The sequence below is a fragment of the Alligator sinensis genome, unplaced genomic scaffold (genome assembly GCF_000455745.1).
Source record: "Alligator sinensis unplaced genomic scaffold, ASM45574v1 scaffold630_1, whole genome shotgun sequence".
NCBI classification, from domain to species: Eukaryota; Metazoa; Chordata; order Crocodylia; family Alligatoridae; genus Alligator; species Alligator sinensis.
In genome coordinates, this window is record NW_005842522.1 from 364250 (window position 1) to 378710 (window position 14461).

Sequence of the window (14461 nt, forward strand, 5' to 3'; positions counted from 1 at the left end):
GGGCTGGGCCCAGGCTGTGCTTGGGGCAGGTGGCAGTGGCACTGGGAGGGAGGGGATATGGCAAGTTTTGGGGTGGCTGTAGCCCACCCCATACTGCCCCCTCCCAGTGCTGCCACTGCCTGCCCCACTCCCAGCTGCCCTGAGCATAGTCCGGGCCCAGCTCCCGCCCCAGCCCCACTCTCTCTCTCTCACCATGGGGGCCTCAATCTGTCCCTTCCCCACAACAGACTTGACAGCTGGACGCTGCTCTTCAAGCTTCTGGGCTGCATATCAGCAATTGGATCAGTATTGGCCGAGATGGCTGGTTAATAATCGGCCATCGGTATTGGCCCAAAAAATCTCTACCGGTGCACCCCTACTTATTTGTGGAAGTTCCTGCTACCATTTTACTTTCTGAAGTTGAGCTGCTTTCTGAATTCAGGGTTTATATCACTGCTATTCAGGACAAAAGCAACTGTGTTGTTATTGACTTCATTTTTGCATAGCCAGTAAGCTGATGGATCTGTGTTCTGGCTGCCTAATATCAGGATTGTCCTTTTGCTTTGTAGGTGTGCATGCATCCCCATAATGTGCTGTCGGACGTGGTGAACTACACCCTGTGGTTGATGGAGTGCTCCCATGCATCGGGTTGCTGTCATGCTACCATGTTCTTCTCTATTTGCTTCTCCTTCCGTGCTGTCCTGGAGCTCTTTGACAGGCATGATGGCCTTCGTCGCCTGGTTAACTTGGTAAGGCTTGCAGCCACCTATATCCTGAATAATGATTTTAATGTCTAGTTCTGAAGCTCCTCTGTTTAGCTGGGAAGTGTTCCTTTTCTTGCCTTCTCCCTCCACTTAGAGTGGAGAGAGGGTAGATTTTACAAACCTCCCCCCTACCTTTTTTAACTCCTTCACATATTTGAAGGTCCTTTTACTTTCTTTCCTTAAGTCTAGAGACAAAGTGCCCTAAATGAAATGCTGTGTAGTTGGGCAGTGGGTGCTGCCTGTAACTTTGATTCACTTCTCAAGCCTTTCACTTAACACGTGTATTCTACCACAGTGATCTTGAATGACAAGATGACTGCAGTAGAAATACTTTTTTTCAGAGCTGCACTGATTTGACTTTTATATTTGTATTTGCTTTTATGAGTAATGGAGGTGAGAGGGAACTCCTCTTCCCAGAAAATATGTGCTGCTTTCTCTATCAGACCTCTGTATTTGCAAAATATAATTCTATTTAATACCTAAGAGACACCCAGTTATCCAGTTTCAGCTGTCATAGTTTCTATTACGTTCAATAGTGAGTTTATCTCCATTTACTAAGATTTATCTGTACAGATGTTGTTAGAAGCTGCTGGAGTCTTAGTTCCTGTGAATTATGAACCCAGTGAAAAAAGGTGTCTCCTATTTCTTGACTTTTTTGTAGATCAGCACTCTAGAGATCTTAAACCTAGAAGACCAGGGGGCCCTGCTGAGTGATGATGAAATCTTTGCCAGCCGACAGACTGGGAAGCACACCTGCATGGCCCTGCGCAGGTACTTTGAGGCTCACCTTGCCATCAAACTGGAACAGGTGAAGCAGTCACTCCAGCGCACTGAAGGTGGCATCTTGGTCCATCCGCAACCACCATACAAGGTGAGCAGGCTTTTGTGATGCTGTTTTTGTTGTGTTTTCAAAATAAATCTCAGAAGTGGGAATCAAGTGGTCTCTTAAAGCCAGTGGAGTCCATACAGGATATGAAACAGGTTGGTTGCCTCCTTGTGATGTGATATTGCAACTGAAAATAGTTTTAGCAAAGTTTCATTGGCACATTTGGTTCATGTGTAATTGGGAGGTGCTATTTCTTCCTTTGTTACTAACATTAAAAAATCAAGCTAAAAGTATCTACAGCAGAATTTTACCATATTTATCTACTTTCTTCACAGACTTTTCAACTTTGTAGTTATAGGAAAGTCTGTAACAATACCAGAGGCATTTGGGGTCTGCTAATAGGATTCAGCTATTTGTTTTCAGACCAGTTGTCTTTGCATCATCATGGAGTAATCTAGTCTCTAGAAATGGGCTAAGAAGCCTGGCTAAGTTCCTCCACCAGAGCCATGTAGCTGGGAGCTGTATGCACACCACTGCTGCTTCTCCCAGCCCCCTGCTCCCAGGCTGCCGTGCAAGTGCAGCTCCTAGCTGGAGCACAGCTGTACCAGGGCCAGGCTCAATGGAGGGAAGGATGGTGGGGAATGAGTGCAGGGGATTGGTAGCAGCCAACACCTGCCAGCCCCTGCCCAAGAGTATTAAGCCTGATCTCTAAGTGTGTAACTCTTGTGATACCTCTCTTAAACTTCCTGCCCCTTCTATCCACAGGCATGTTCCTACACTCATGAGCAGATTGTAGAGATGATGGAGTTTCTGATAGAATATGGTCCAGCACAACTTTACTGGGAGCCAGCAGAAGTCTTTCTTAAACTGTCTTGTGTGCAACTCATGCTTCAGCTTATCTCCATAGCCTGCAATTGGAAGACATATTATGCCAGGTGAGATGCCAGATAATACGTAGTACTGTTATGCTTCCGCAACTTTAGGTTGAGATGCTCTAGCCAGGATATCAGATACTTTTTAAAATGGAAAGTTTTCCATTTTAATATTAAACACACTTCAGACAATCTAAGGATAGCATATGGAGGACAGGAGATGTCACAAAGTTAGCATGTGTGGGAAGATGCACTGTTGGTGGTGAAACCAAACTGAAAATATTGTTATCTGAACGTCCAAAGGGCTATTGACAGCCAAAATGCACTGGCAAATTAGGAGTTGAGCAGATTTCTAATTACAGCTCTAATCCATTCACTCCATCCAGTACAGACTTGCTTACCATTCTTTGTTTTGGTAAAAGCAGAAAGCAGTAACCATACCACTGGGAACTAGAAGACATAACCTGTCAGTGCAGAGGGATAAAATCAAAGTATACTCTTGTATCCCTGCAAAGGGGTGAGTCTTCCCTCTCATGAAGTAGACTTAGCTAGCTCAGGGTGCTACTCATATTGCTTTGCTGTATTTTGTCATATGCTTTGAGATGCATTACATTAATATAAGGCCTTAAATGGGTACAAGTATGTGGCTGTTGAAAAAGCGGTTGTAATAGAGACATTTTGGAACTGCCTGTTTTGTTTTTGTTCTGTTCAGGCTGACTCCAGTCCCCCAGAAGAAATTCTTTAGTCCAATGGTGCCCAACCTTTTTAGGCTGTGGGCTGGATGAGTGGTGTCAGCTTGGTTTGTGGGCTGGATCCAGTGCATGGGATTGGTCCATCTTGCACGCTAGATCGAGTTTGCTGCTCTGGCTTCTGCCCCATGCATGCTGGATCAGGCCTGCCACCGTGGCTCCACATGCTGACCCAATCTGGTGCACAGCGCTATGTCATCTATCTGCAAGGCTTAGAAATTTGTCAGTAAGGACTGGTGGTAGTATTAATTGCTAGTGCTCCCCCACCATCAAATTTCTGGACCTGTGTGGAGTCCCATGGATTAGATGACATGGTTCTGCATGCTGGATCTGGCCTGCTGGCCAGAGGCTGAGCAGCACTGCTTGACACTCTCAGGCTTTAGAAGTTCAGAAACTAAATTTGGAGGTATCCCTCTTAAGTTCCGTCTGCTGTTTAGGCAGTCATTATGCTGACAGAGCAAAGTTATCTTCTAGTAAATAGCTGAGGTCTCTCTCTCCTCACCCCAGTCCTAAAGGTACTTTGCAGCATCTGATTTAGGGGGGCACTGCAGCAGGGGAATGATGGGAACTCAGTTAAAATTTTACCACCAACTTGAAAAAAATGTGTTAATGAAAGATTCCTGCCTTTGAATTCATCCTCTTTTTGGTTAGTGCTAAATAATTTCTTTAGGCTTTAGGGAAAACCATACCAAAATGGTTCTCTTCAGAGCTGGTTGGATCTTTCTGATTAAAACACTTTTTTTATTTCCATTGCAAGAATTGATTGATTTATTAAGACTGTAATCACATGTAGAAACACGTTCTGAGGCACTTTTTGTTAGGAAGGTGTTTTGGGACCAGGATGGAATTAATGGTCTGTAAGAGATGCCACCAATGCTATAGTTGCCAATAGTTCAGTGGCTACATGTGTGACATGAGAAACCCAGATTCAAGGCCGTGTTCTAACTCAGCCAGAGGCAGGGACTTGTTTAATATTCACTGGGATAGACAGCAGTTAAAGGAGAGTGAGAGAAATTTTTGTGACAATTTTGGCAAAACTTTCCTGATGGAAAATGGAATCTACTCCAGTCAGCACTGCCAAGGCAACTCCTAAAATAACTGACAGGGCTTATGTTGTTGCCCAGTCTCCATGGTATTCCTAGCTCCTGTTAGCTCATTGAGCAGTATTCAAGACTGGATCGCTGTTTCCATTATTCTTCCTTTACTTTCAAGTCTCTGCCATCACCCTTTCTTTAAAAAGTGTTGGTGAGGAAATTACTTATTTTATCTATTGTTTAGACCTTTGGGTAGAATTGGGTCATGATGATTTCGTGGGCTGAATCTTGAAAAACTCTCTTCTATTTGTTTTTGTGCATGGAAAGCTGTGAAACTTTTGTAGCTACTGGGAAGGAAAAAGCTTGTGGGCAGAAAGCAGGAGACCTAGGCCATGTTAACAATGCATACAATTCTTTCTCTGAGAGGGAAAGATAAAGATGTTGGAAATTCAGACATAAAATCAAGAGGTGCCATCTGGAACTTGTTTCCACCTATTTAGCAGCATCGGTGTGAATTGAGAAATATTTTTGGTACAGTTTGCCTAAACATCAGACATCACAGATGCTCTGTATGCTTGCATTTGTAATAATTTTTGGTATGGTCCTCTTTCAGGAATGACACAGTGCGCTATGCGTTAGATGTACTGGCCATTCTTACTGTGGTTCCTAAAATCCAGTTGCAATTGGCAGAGCCTGTGGATGTGCTGGATGAAGCAGGATCTACAGTTTCTACTGTGGGTAAGTTGAGCATGGACTTGAGGATTTATTATGTACTTACCAATCATACCGATAGCTGAGATAAGATTCACCTAGATACACCATTCCTGGAATGAAATGTAAGGCTACAGTTGTATTAATAACTGCCAGAGAAATGACAGGAGGCTGTAGTTAATGTACTGTGTAATGAATGCCATGGTACTTGGGTTCTAAACTTGTTGAAGGCATGGTCTTTGTCTCTTCTATGTCCTGAAGGTGCTGAGTACATTGCCAGTGCTAATCCTTTTGCACAGTGGGATAGTACAGTTTCCTCAACTTCCCAGAATCTTAAAGTTTTCATAGGAATATGGCATTGGAGTTGATGGGAGGGAAATAATTATTTTAATTTAAAATGAACAGTTACTGTATGTGCCTTTTCATTCATTCCCTTTGTCTCAAGCCATGGACTGTCAGCTTGCAAATGAGTGGGCCATGGCTGGTTATTGGATCTAAATTAGATGGATCCTGGCATGTCATGGAAGGGTGCTTGTGGTAGTCAGGAGGGGAACTTTGTTTGTGTGTAGACACTTTCTGTTGATATTGTGACAAGGTGCTTAGCATGCCTGTCACTTTAAGAGGGGAAGAGGCCTGAGAAGCAGACTGCAGGTGTGGCAGGAGGCCAATTAGAGAGTCACCTGACTAGAAGGGGGCTGGGCTTGAAGCATATAAGCCCAGGGCCTGGGCTGGTCAGGGAGTCTAGCCCTGAGAGCCAAAGAGAGAGGAGCTCCAGAACAGCAGGGCTCCAGGTCATGCTAGAAAACATGAGCTGGGGTAAATTGCTCAGGAGGTCTGAGTAAGGGACTAAGGAGAAGGCTGGGAGTAAGACCAGAGCCTGTCAGGTCAGCATGCCCATGGTCTCATTTAGCCTAAGAATGGGGCCAGAGTCAAGGGAAGCCAAAGGTCAGGGACCAGTGCCAGAGACCAAGGGGATCAGAGGACCCATAGCACAGGGAGGGGCATAGATAGGGCAAGGAGCCCATGGTCTCAACTAGCTTAGAAGAAGCAGGGCCAGGTTAAGGGATGACCGAAGGTCAGGGACCACTGCTAGGGGGTCAGAGGGCCCATAACCCAGAAATGGATGTAGACAGGGTAAGGGAGCCCAGAGATCAGGGCCAGGGGACTGAAGGCCAGCCAGAATGAAGATAGGAGCCTGAGAGGGAGGATGTAGTGCCTGGGTGGGGAGTGCAGGCTGACATGCTGTACTCGGGAGTAGCTGTAAGAGGTGAAGTGCCTGGGTAGAGAAGCCAAGCCTGTAAGCTACACTGTGGAGTAGCTGAGCTAGGCAAAGTGCCTGGGCAGGGAAGCCCAGTCGTAGGGACTGAGGCCATGGCTCAAGAGGACTGATGATCAATATGATTGATAACATCTGTGAGGTATGGGCAGGGTGTAAGGGGGGGCTTGGAGCCACCTCATAAGCCCATAAGGTGAGGTAGAGACTCCAGAATATCAACACAGGATCAGGGATCCAAATATCTAAGAACAAAAAGGCATGGCAGGAAAGATGAAGGGGCAAGCTTGAGGAGTGAGGGCAGAGCAGGGGCTATGTGGCTATTGGGGGGTGTTGTGGGATGAACGCTTGTTACAATATTCTGCATTCCTTTTCTCAGATGATGGTTGGAGTTGAAGAGCAATTAAAAAGTATGTGAGCTTTTGACTGGAGCTAATTCCAGAATTTTTCTTTGAGTCATTAAGGACATTGTGGAGTGTGCTGTCCACTCATTAAAATATTCCCCTCATCTTCTGCTTGGATCCTGTTTGAGGAGAGTGCTTTTTGTAGTGTCCACCCTTGAGACGCACCTCCGTCAGTCTGCATATGGCAGTTGCTTTAATGGCAGGTGCCTCTCAAGACTGCAAACCTGGATCATATATGGTCACTTTCACTGAGAGATTGCTTAACCTGTTACTAAGTAATACTGTTCCATGGACCAATCCACAGTGGATGGTACTGGTGAAGGAAAATGATATGATTGGAGAGGTGGACATTACTGTGTTGGTCAGAGGGAATGAGTTGACTGCAAAGGATCTTAGAATAAGAAGGTGAACTGTATCTCCCTTCCTGATTTGCAGGAGATTCTGCATCTGATGAACAATCTGTTGCTTGAATAGGCTAAAGTGTTAATGAAACATTTCTCTTATTAGGTATTAGCATCATCCTGGGAGTTGCTGAGGGTGAATTCTTCATCCATGATGCAGAGATTCAGAAATCAGCTCTTCAGATCATCATCAATTGTGTATGTGGCCCAGATAATCGTATCTCCAGTATTGGCAAATTCATCTCGGGGACCCCCCGGCGGAAGCTCCCCCATGCCCCCAAGAGCAGTGAGCACACACTGGCCAAGATGTGGAATGTGGTGCAGTCCAACAATGGCATCAAAGTGCTGCTGTCATTGCTGTCCATAAAAATGCCAATTACGGATGCAGACCAGATTCGAGCATTAGCATGTAAGGCCTTGGTGGGGCTGTCGCGCAGCAGTACCGTCCGGCAAATCATCAGCAAGCTACCCCTCTTTAGCAGCTGTCAGATCCAGCAACTGATGAAAGAGCCTGTGCTCCAGGACAAGCGCAGTGAACATGTCAAGTTCTGCAAATATGCTGCTGAGCTGATAGAGCGCGTTTCGGGGAAACCATTGTTGATTGGCACAGATGTCTCTCTGGCTCGGTTACAGAAAGCAGATGTGGTGGCCCAGTCAAGGATCACGTTTCCTGAGAAGGAGCTGCTCCTTCTGATTCGGAACCATCTCATCTCTAAGGGGCTGGGAGAAACTGCTTCTGTCCTTACCAAAGAGGCGGATCTACCCATGACAGCAGCGTCTCACTCCTCTGCTTTTACCCCAGTTGCAGCAACTGCCTCTCCTGTGGCTCTGCCTCGTACCCCTCGTATAGCTAATGGCATCTCAGCCCGGCTGAGTAGCCATACTACTGTAGGTTCTACTGCCACCTCTGTCCATGCTCCGTCAAGGCCATCTGCTTCCCAGGGTCCACTTGCCCTTCCAGGCCCTTCTTATGCCAGCAACTCCCCTTTGATTGGCAGGATTAGCTTTGTCAGGGAGAGGCCATCTCCCTGCAATGGCAGGAAAATAAGAGTGCTGCGACAGAAATCGGACCACGGCGCCTACAGCCAGAGCCCAGCTATCAAAAAGCAGCTGGACAGACACCTCCCTTCCCCACCCACGCTGGACAGTATAATCACAGAGTACCTTAGGGAGCAGCATGCCCGCTGCAAGAACCCTGTTGCCACCTGCCCCCCTTTCTCTCTCTTTACACCCCACCAGTGTCCTGAGCCAAAACAGAGGCGCCAGGCGCCAACTAACTTTACCTCACGGCTGACCCGCAGGGCAGCCTTTCCGAAGTACGGAGGGGTGGATGGTGGCTGTTTTGATAGACATCTTATATTCAGCAGGTAAGAAAGAAAAATGTTTTTGATTACTGCTGGAGTGCTCTCTGTTCCAAAAAGTCTTTCCTGCTGTGTAAGTGGATTCAGGTTCCACAGTCCAAATTCTTTGACGTGATCAAAACATTTTGACTCTTGAGTGGCAGCTGGGAGAAGTTTGAAAGAACAGTTTTAGTAGACATTGGGTTTTCATCTGACCTTTAATTATTCTTACTGCTAATACTCAACACTTAATATAGCACCTTCTGCTTTCAGAATGTTGTCTGTATTTTAAATGATGTGGCATCCTACTCCTCTCTGCTTTGTAGTTGTGGTGATGTTCCTATTTTATGGGTGAAACAGTTGAGGCAGGTGATTGAGCTATGGCAGGCCTTAATGTATCTTTTAGACTCGGGCCTCTTTGCTAAGAATAGAGGATTTTAATTTATTTATTTATTTTTAGTCTATTCCCCATTTCATTTTTCCCACAGGCACCCATAAATATTGTATTTTTTTACTTGGAGGCCCGTGACATCTTCAGATGGGGGAATAAACTGGAGAAGCTTATGACAGGTTATATAATAAAGATTGTATCATAGTGCTTAGGGTTGGAAGGGACCTAAACAGATCATCAGGTCTGACCCCCCCTGTGTATTGATGCTATGGATTTTGATAGTAAAACCAGTGCCACCTTTGAAAATGTATGGTTCCAAGAAAGTGCTTGACCAGTGTGCCTTGTTTCCTTGCTTTGCATTTTTCAAAACTATTGCCAGCCTTACTAGCTGTCCATATTTCTTTTTTTCCAATTGACTGTAATACAGGTTTTTTTTCCACCCATCTTAAAGGATATTGAATCCAGATCTTGCAACCTGGTAGGATATTATCATAAAAATATTTCATCTTGCAGGACATATGAACATGCTACAAATCACTGTATCATCTGTTCTCTCCAATAATTCTATTCCCCTAAAAACAAACAAACAAAAAAAGCTGACTTGTAGCTACATAAGATTTCAAATCTAGGCTTTGATATCCTCCATCCTTGTTCTGTTTGGCTTTCCTTCTCTTCCTTTTTGGTCACCCATATAACCTTTCCCTCCCCAGATTCCGTCCAATTTCTGTGTTCCGGGAAGCAAATGAGGATGAAAGTGGCTTCACCTGTTGTGCGTTTTCTGCACGGGAACGATTCCTAATGCTGGGTACTTGCACAGGACAGTTGAAACTCTACAATGTATTCAGTGGTCAAGAAGAGGCTAGCTACAATTGCCATAACTCTGCCATCACGCACCTTGAACCATCCAGGGTAAGGAGTTAAAGGCCTAGTCTGTGTCTTAATGGATTCACACAGCTTAGACTTGTGTTTCTGTCCTATTTGGAATATGACCAAAGCATATTTATTGGCTGATGTACAGCATAATTCACCAAAGTGCTAGCAGAATCCCAGTGGAACTAATGTTACTCTCCTCCTCGCAGGCAGTGGGAGCCTGGGGCTAATGGGGCTTAACCCCCACAAATGCAGGGGAGAGGATGGGGTCGCAGAGTGGCATGGGATCTGAGTGGCTGCAGCGGAGGTGGGGGGCTGCAAGCACAGACTCAGACACTCACAGCCCGGTGTGTGGATCACTACCCAGCATGGCAGGCAAGTTTCAGTCTGTGAAGGGGAAAGTTGGGAACAGAAAGAGGCCTCCACAGTGAGGGGGAGGGAGCGGGGCAGGTAGGGGCAGGGGCTGGGGTGAATGGGGCCCCGGGGCGGGTCATGGAACTACTGGAGCCTAGGTGGCTTGTCTGGGGGCCGCTGTGTACACCCCAGGGGAGTCATGGGGGGGGCATGTGCCCCCCAGATGTGTGTGGGGCAGAGGTGGGCTGCTGCTGCAGGTTGGGGCTCTGCATCCCACTGCTTTTGCTGCTGCTGCGGGAGCTGTACGGTGCTATGTGCATCCTGCCACCGGGCGGGCGGAGGATGTCACAGCCTGGGGGCGGCAGGCACATGGCATCACATGGCTCCCAAGGCAACGGCAGCGGGGTGCAGAGCCCATGACGTAGGAGCAAACCGCCTCCACCCCATGCACAAATCGGGGGCGCATACCTCTCTGTGCTTCCCCCAGGGTGCATGCAGCGGCAGGGGGCGCCCCCCGCCCCCCGGGGGGGGCCCCCTCTCTGTGCTCCCCCCAGGGTGCATGCAGCGGCAGGAGCCGCCTCCTGCCCCTGGAGGAGCCGCCCAAGGCTCCGATAGTCCCACGACCCGCCCTGGCCCCAGGGCCCCATTCACCTCAGCCCCTGCCCCACTCCTTCCTTCGTTATGGGGGCCTCAATCTGCCTCCCTCTTGCCTCCCCCCGCCCCTTCCCCTCCACAGACTTACCTCCTGGGAGGAGGGGTGCTGCGTGCGCACAAGCTCTCAGCCCCCCCAAATAATATTTTCTCCCTCTGCTTATGACTCTCCTCTTTGAAGTTTCCAGGAATTTTTCTGTCCCTAAAATAGTGGAAAGAGATAAAGCAGCCCTCTGCCTATGTGCGATTATATGTGTGCGCATAAAGGGGAAGGAAAGGTCTTAAAGTTGATGTATGTATAAGAGAAATGCCAGGTATTGTAAAGTTTACAGAACTAATTTACCACCTGGGTTGTGGCCCTGAGGAAAAAGTGCCATGTGGAAGGATCTTGTTACAGCTCCTAACCCCATATTGAATATGCAAGTAATTTCGTGTGTGTTAGCATAGCACTGTAATGTCGTTTTGTCTTGCTTTGCTTTCTTTTCATCCTTGATAATACAGGATGGATCTTTATTGCTGACATCTGCTACATGGAGCCAACCTCTCTCTGCGCTGTGGGGGATGAAATCTGTCTTTGATATGAAGTAAGTACTCTCTCTGCCAGTCTGGAGTCTGCCATACTTACAGGAACATTTTAAAATGTGCCCAAAAACCCCTAGAGTAAGAAACTACAAAAAAGTATTCAGATACTTAGCAAGAAAGAGCTTCTATCTAGTAAGAAACCAGTCCAGCAAAAATTGGGTACTTTGGACAGTTGGGAAAACCCATCACGCTGTATCCTCATAGCAATGAACAAGTTTGTTTTTTTGTTTTAAGTGAAAATATTTAGAGCATAATGCTGCATTTAGTTGCACACCGTTTGGCTTCTTAAGAGAGCGGTTGGGCTCAGAGGCCAGACTGACAGGCCTCTGGGCAGCTTGACAACAAGGTTTTGGACACTGCTGCAGCTTTTAAGAATAGAAGAAAAGAAAGCTTAAGCAGCCTTTGGGTGCTACAGAAGATGGATCTCACAGTGTTGACCAGGTTAAAATGATCCTACAAATTAAGAATAGTTATAAGTTAATCAATTCCTTGAAAGAACTCCAAAGGGGAAAATGTACTAATTTTTTTTATAAAACAGTACTGCACAACACAGCTGTTACCAGAGCATTCAAGCGGTTAGTATCTGAACAGTGTAACATGACTATGTTCAGATAATGTCTTTTATCACTTCATAGGCTGAAGACAGTTTTACAAAATTCTTCTTACCTAGGGGGTCAAATTTGCTTGGAGATAGATGAGTAAAATCATGAGCATGCCTGATATCATAGTAGGGTGTCCTTTTTTCCTTGACTGGTAAATATATTTCAACACTTTCAGGGTGGTTATGAAAAAAATAAACAGTGATTTGTGTGGTGAATTTTGCAGAGTAGTTGGACACCACAAATAAAGTTACATTAAATTAGTTTCAATATTGACTGTTCTCCCTTTTAAGAAAAGAAAAGAAATAATGCTTTGTTTCTCAGATGTTTGACCATTGCATACTTGGATGCTCCAAAAATGTGTGAATTTTCCATGTCCCTAGTAGCTACTTATTCCAGCAAATATAGTGTTAAGCCTGCATCTTTATAAGCAACTGGAATAAATGTTGTGAAGTGGTTTGTAATACAGCAAATCTGTGATCAAAACATAATTGGTCTTGTAGCTTATATATGCATATATAGTAGATGCTCTTCCGGCAAATATGCAGCTACCTGAAGTATTTTAGCACTGAGCCTCCCTAGCCAGCAGAGCTGAGCAAGCTCTTCTGATTATTATCGTCTATGTTTAACAATGTTATGCTCTACGAGAAGTATTTCTGCATTGGGTGTTAAGATAGACTGTTTGAATCTGCAGTTTACTTAGCTGCTCACTGATTGTTTTTTACAGGCATTCCTTCCCAGATGACCATTATGTGGAGTTCAGCAAGCACTCTCAGGATAGGGTCATTGGTACAAAAGGGGACATTGCCCATGTAAGTATCAGTGAAAGTGGATCTTCTGGAACTGACACCAGGTTATGTCTCTGCTTACAACATCTAGAACCTTAAGGGTAGCCATCCTGAAGCATGGGTGCCACAAGTGGCATGAGCAGCCTGTGTGTGTGACATGAAGCAGATTGTTGAGGGCAGGAAGCAGAAAGTAGAGCACCAGATCAGGTGGGGAGCACAGGGCAGGGAGCAGAAAGCTGAGTAGCAGATCATGGAAAGGGAGGGCATGGGGCTAATTTGTGGCACACCTGGCAAAAAGATTGGCCTCACTGTGGTAACTGACGGATGCTGTGATGGTGTTTGTAACTGATGCACTAACAGGTATTATAGGGATTCCTTGAAAGCACTGATTAATGTATTTCCTGCTTTTAAAAGCAAGAGAGAAAACCATCTATTGTATGGGGCACCCCATTACCACTTACAGGAATAAGCTAATGTAGGTTTTCCTAAAGTAGTTTACAGAATGAGCTTGGCTTGATTTGGTTTAAATTTTATCCATTTCACATAATACTGTAGCAGCATTTTGCCCGTCAGGCCATGAAAATTGCTAATCTGAAGGTTTTGGAAATGAGTTTTTTCTCTCCTCTCATGGTGTCAATGCTAATTCAAATTCATTACAGGGGCTATCTCATCTGAAGACAGTTGCACAACAATATATTTTTTTTTACATCATAAATTGATTCAAATTATTCATAATTTTCTTTACCAATCTTGTTGGTTTTCATATGTGTTTGCATTTATACAAATCAAGCTTCTCTGCCCAGCTGGTCAGGACTACTGGGAAATCAGATCTGTATTTATTTTGCAGTCATTTGTTGAGCAACAGACTGTTCCAAAACAGTCGTCAGTGTTAGGGCCAAAGGGAAGCTAGGCTCCAAGCAAAGCTTTGAATCGGATGCATTTAAGAAGAGTCACAGATGCTCAAAGTTCTTGGGGGGGGGGAAGTGGGGCAGGGGGTGACAGGGGGTTGTCTTTCAGTCTCTATACCTGGCTATGCAGGTCCTCCTCTAGGAAATGGTTTGCATAGTTCAAAAAGACACCCTGAGTCTGTTTATTTAGGTAACACTATGGTTAGGTGCTACGTTTTACTGATCCTTCTAGCCCAGGGGTGGGCAAAATATGGCCTGTGGGCCAAATCTGGGCCACCAAGCCATTCTATCTGGCCTGCGGGGCCCCTAAAAAATTTAGTCAATTAATATTAATTTGTTCCTGTCTGCCTGTCAAAGATGACAGGAGCCAGGAGTAGTAGGACCCAGGGGGAGCCCACAGCAGGAGGCAGGGCCCACCACTGCCCCATCCCCAGCCCCATACTGGTGAACAAGTTAAGAGGCTGTGACTTGGATGACTACACAGTCCGGTGGGTGGCAAATTGGCTAGAGGGTCACACCCAGAGAGTTGTGGTGGATGGGTCAGTTTCGACCTGGAAGGGTGTGGGCAGTGGGCTCCCGCAGGGCTCAGTCCTTGGACCGATACTCTTTAATGTCATCGTCAGTGACTTGGACGAGGGAGTGAAGTGTACTCTGTCCAAGTTTGCGGATGAGACAAAACTGTGGAGAGAAGTGGACAAGCCGGAGGGCAGGGAACAGCTGCAAGCAGACCTGGATAGGTTGGACAAGTGGGCAGAAAACAACAGAATGCAATTCAATTTCAAGGAGAAATGCAAAGTGCTGCACCTAGGGAGGAAAAATGTCCAGCATACCTGCTGCTTAGGAAATGACCTGCTGGGTGGCACGGAAGTGGAAAGGGATCTTGGAGTCCTAGTGGACTCCAAGATGAACATGAGTCGGCAGTGTGACGAAGTCATCAGAAAAGCTAATGGCACTTTATCGTGCAT

At 45.9% G+C, this 14461-nt stretch overlaps 1 protein-coding gene across 2 annotated transcripts in view; it reads left to right on the forward strand.

The window, feature by feature from the left end:
• Positions 1-14461, forward strand: part of DCAF1 (DDB1 and CUL4 associated factor 1) — an 89518-nt gene that overhangs the window by 34511 nt on the left and 40546 nt on the right. For both annotated transcript variants that reach the window (XM_025213324.1, XM_025213325.1), the window contains 8 exons: positions 549-728; positions 1405-1614; positions 2335-2504; positions 4838-4962; positions 7120-8380; positions 9455-9653; positions 11121-11203; positions 12528-12612. In XM_025213324.1, coding sequence (XP_025069109.1) covers positions 549-728; positions 1405-1614; positions 2335-2504; positions 4838-4962; positions 7120-8380; positions 9455-9653; positions 11121-11203; positions 12528-12612 — 2313 coding nt within the window. The remainder of the gene's footprint in view (positions 1-548; positions 729-1404; positions 1615-2334; positions 2505-4837; positions 4963-7119; positions 8381-9454; positions 9654-11120; positions 11204-12527; positions 12613-14461) is intronic.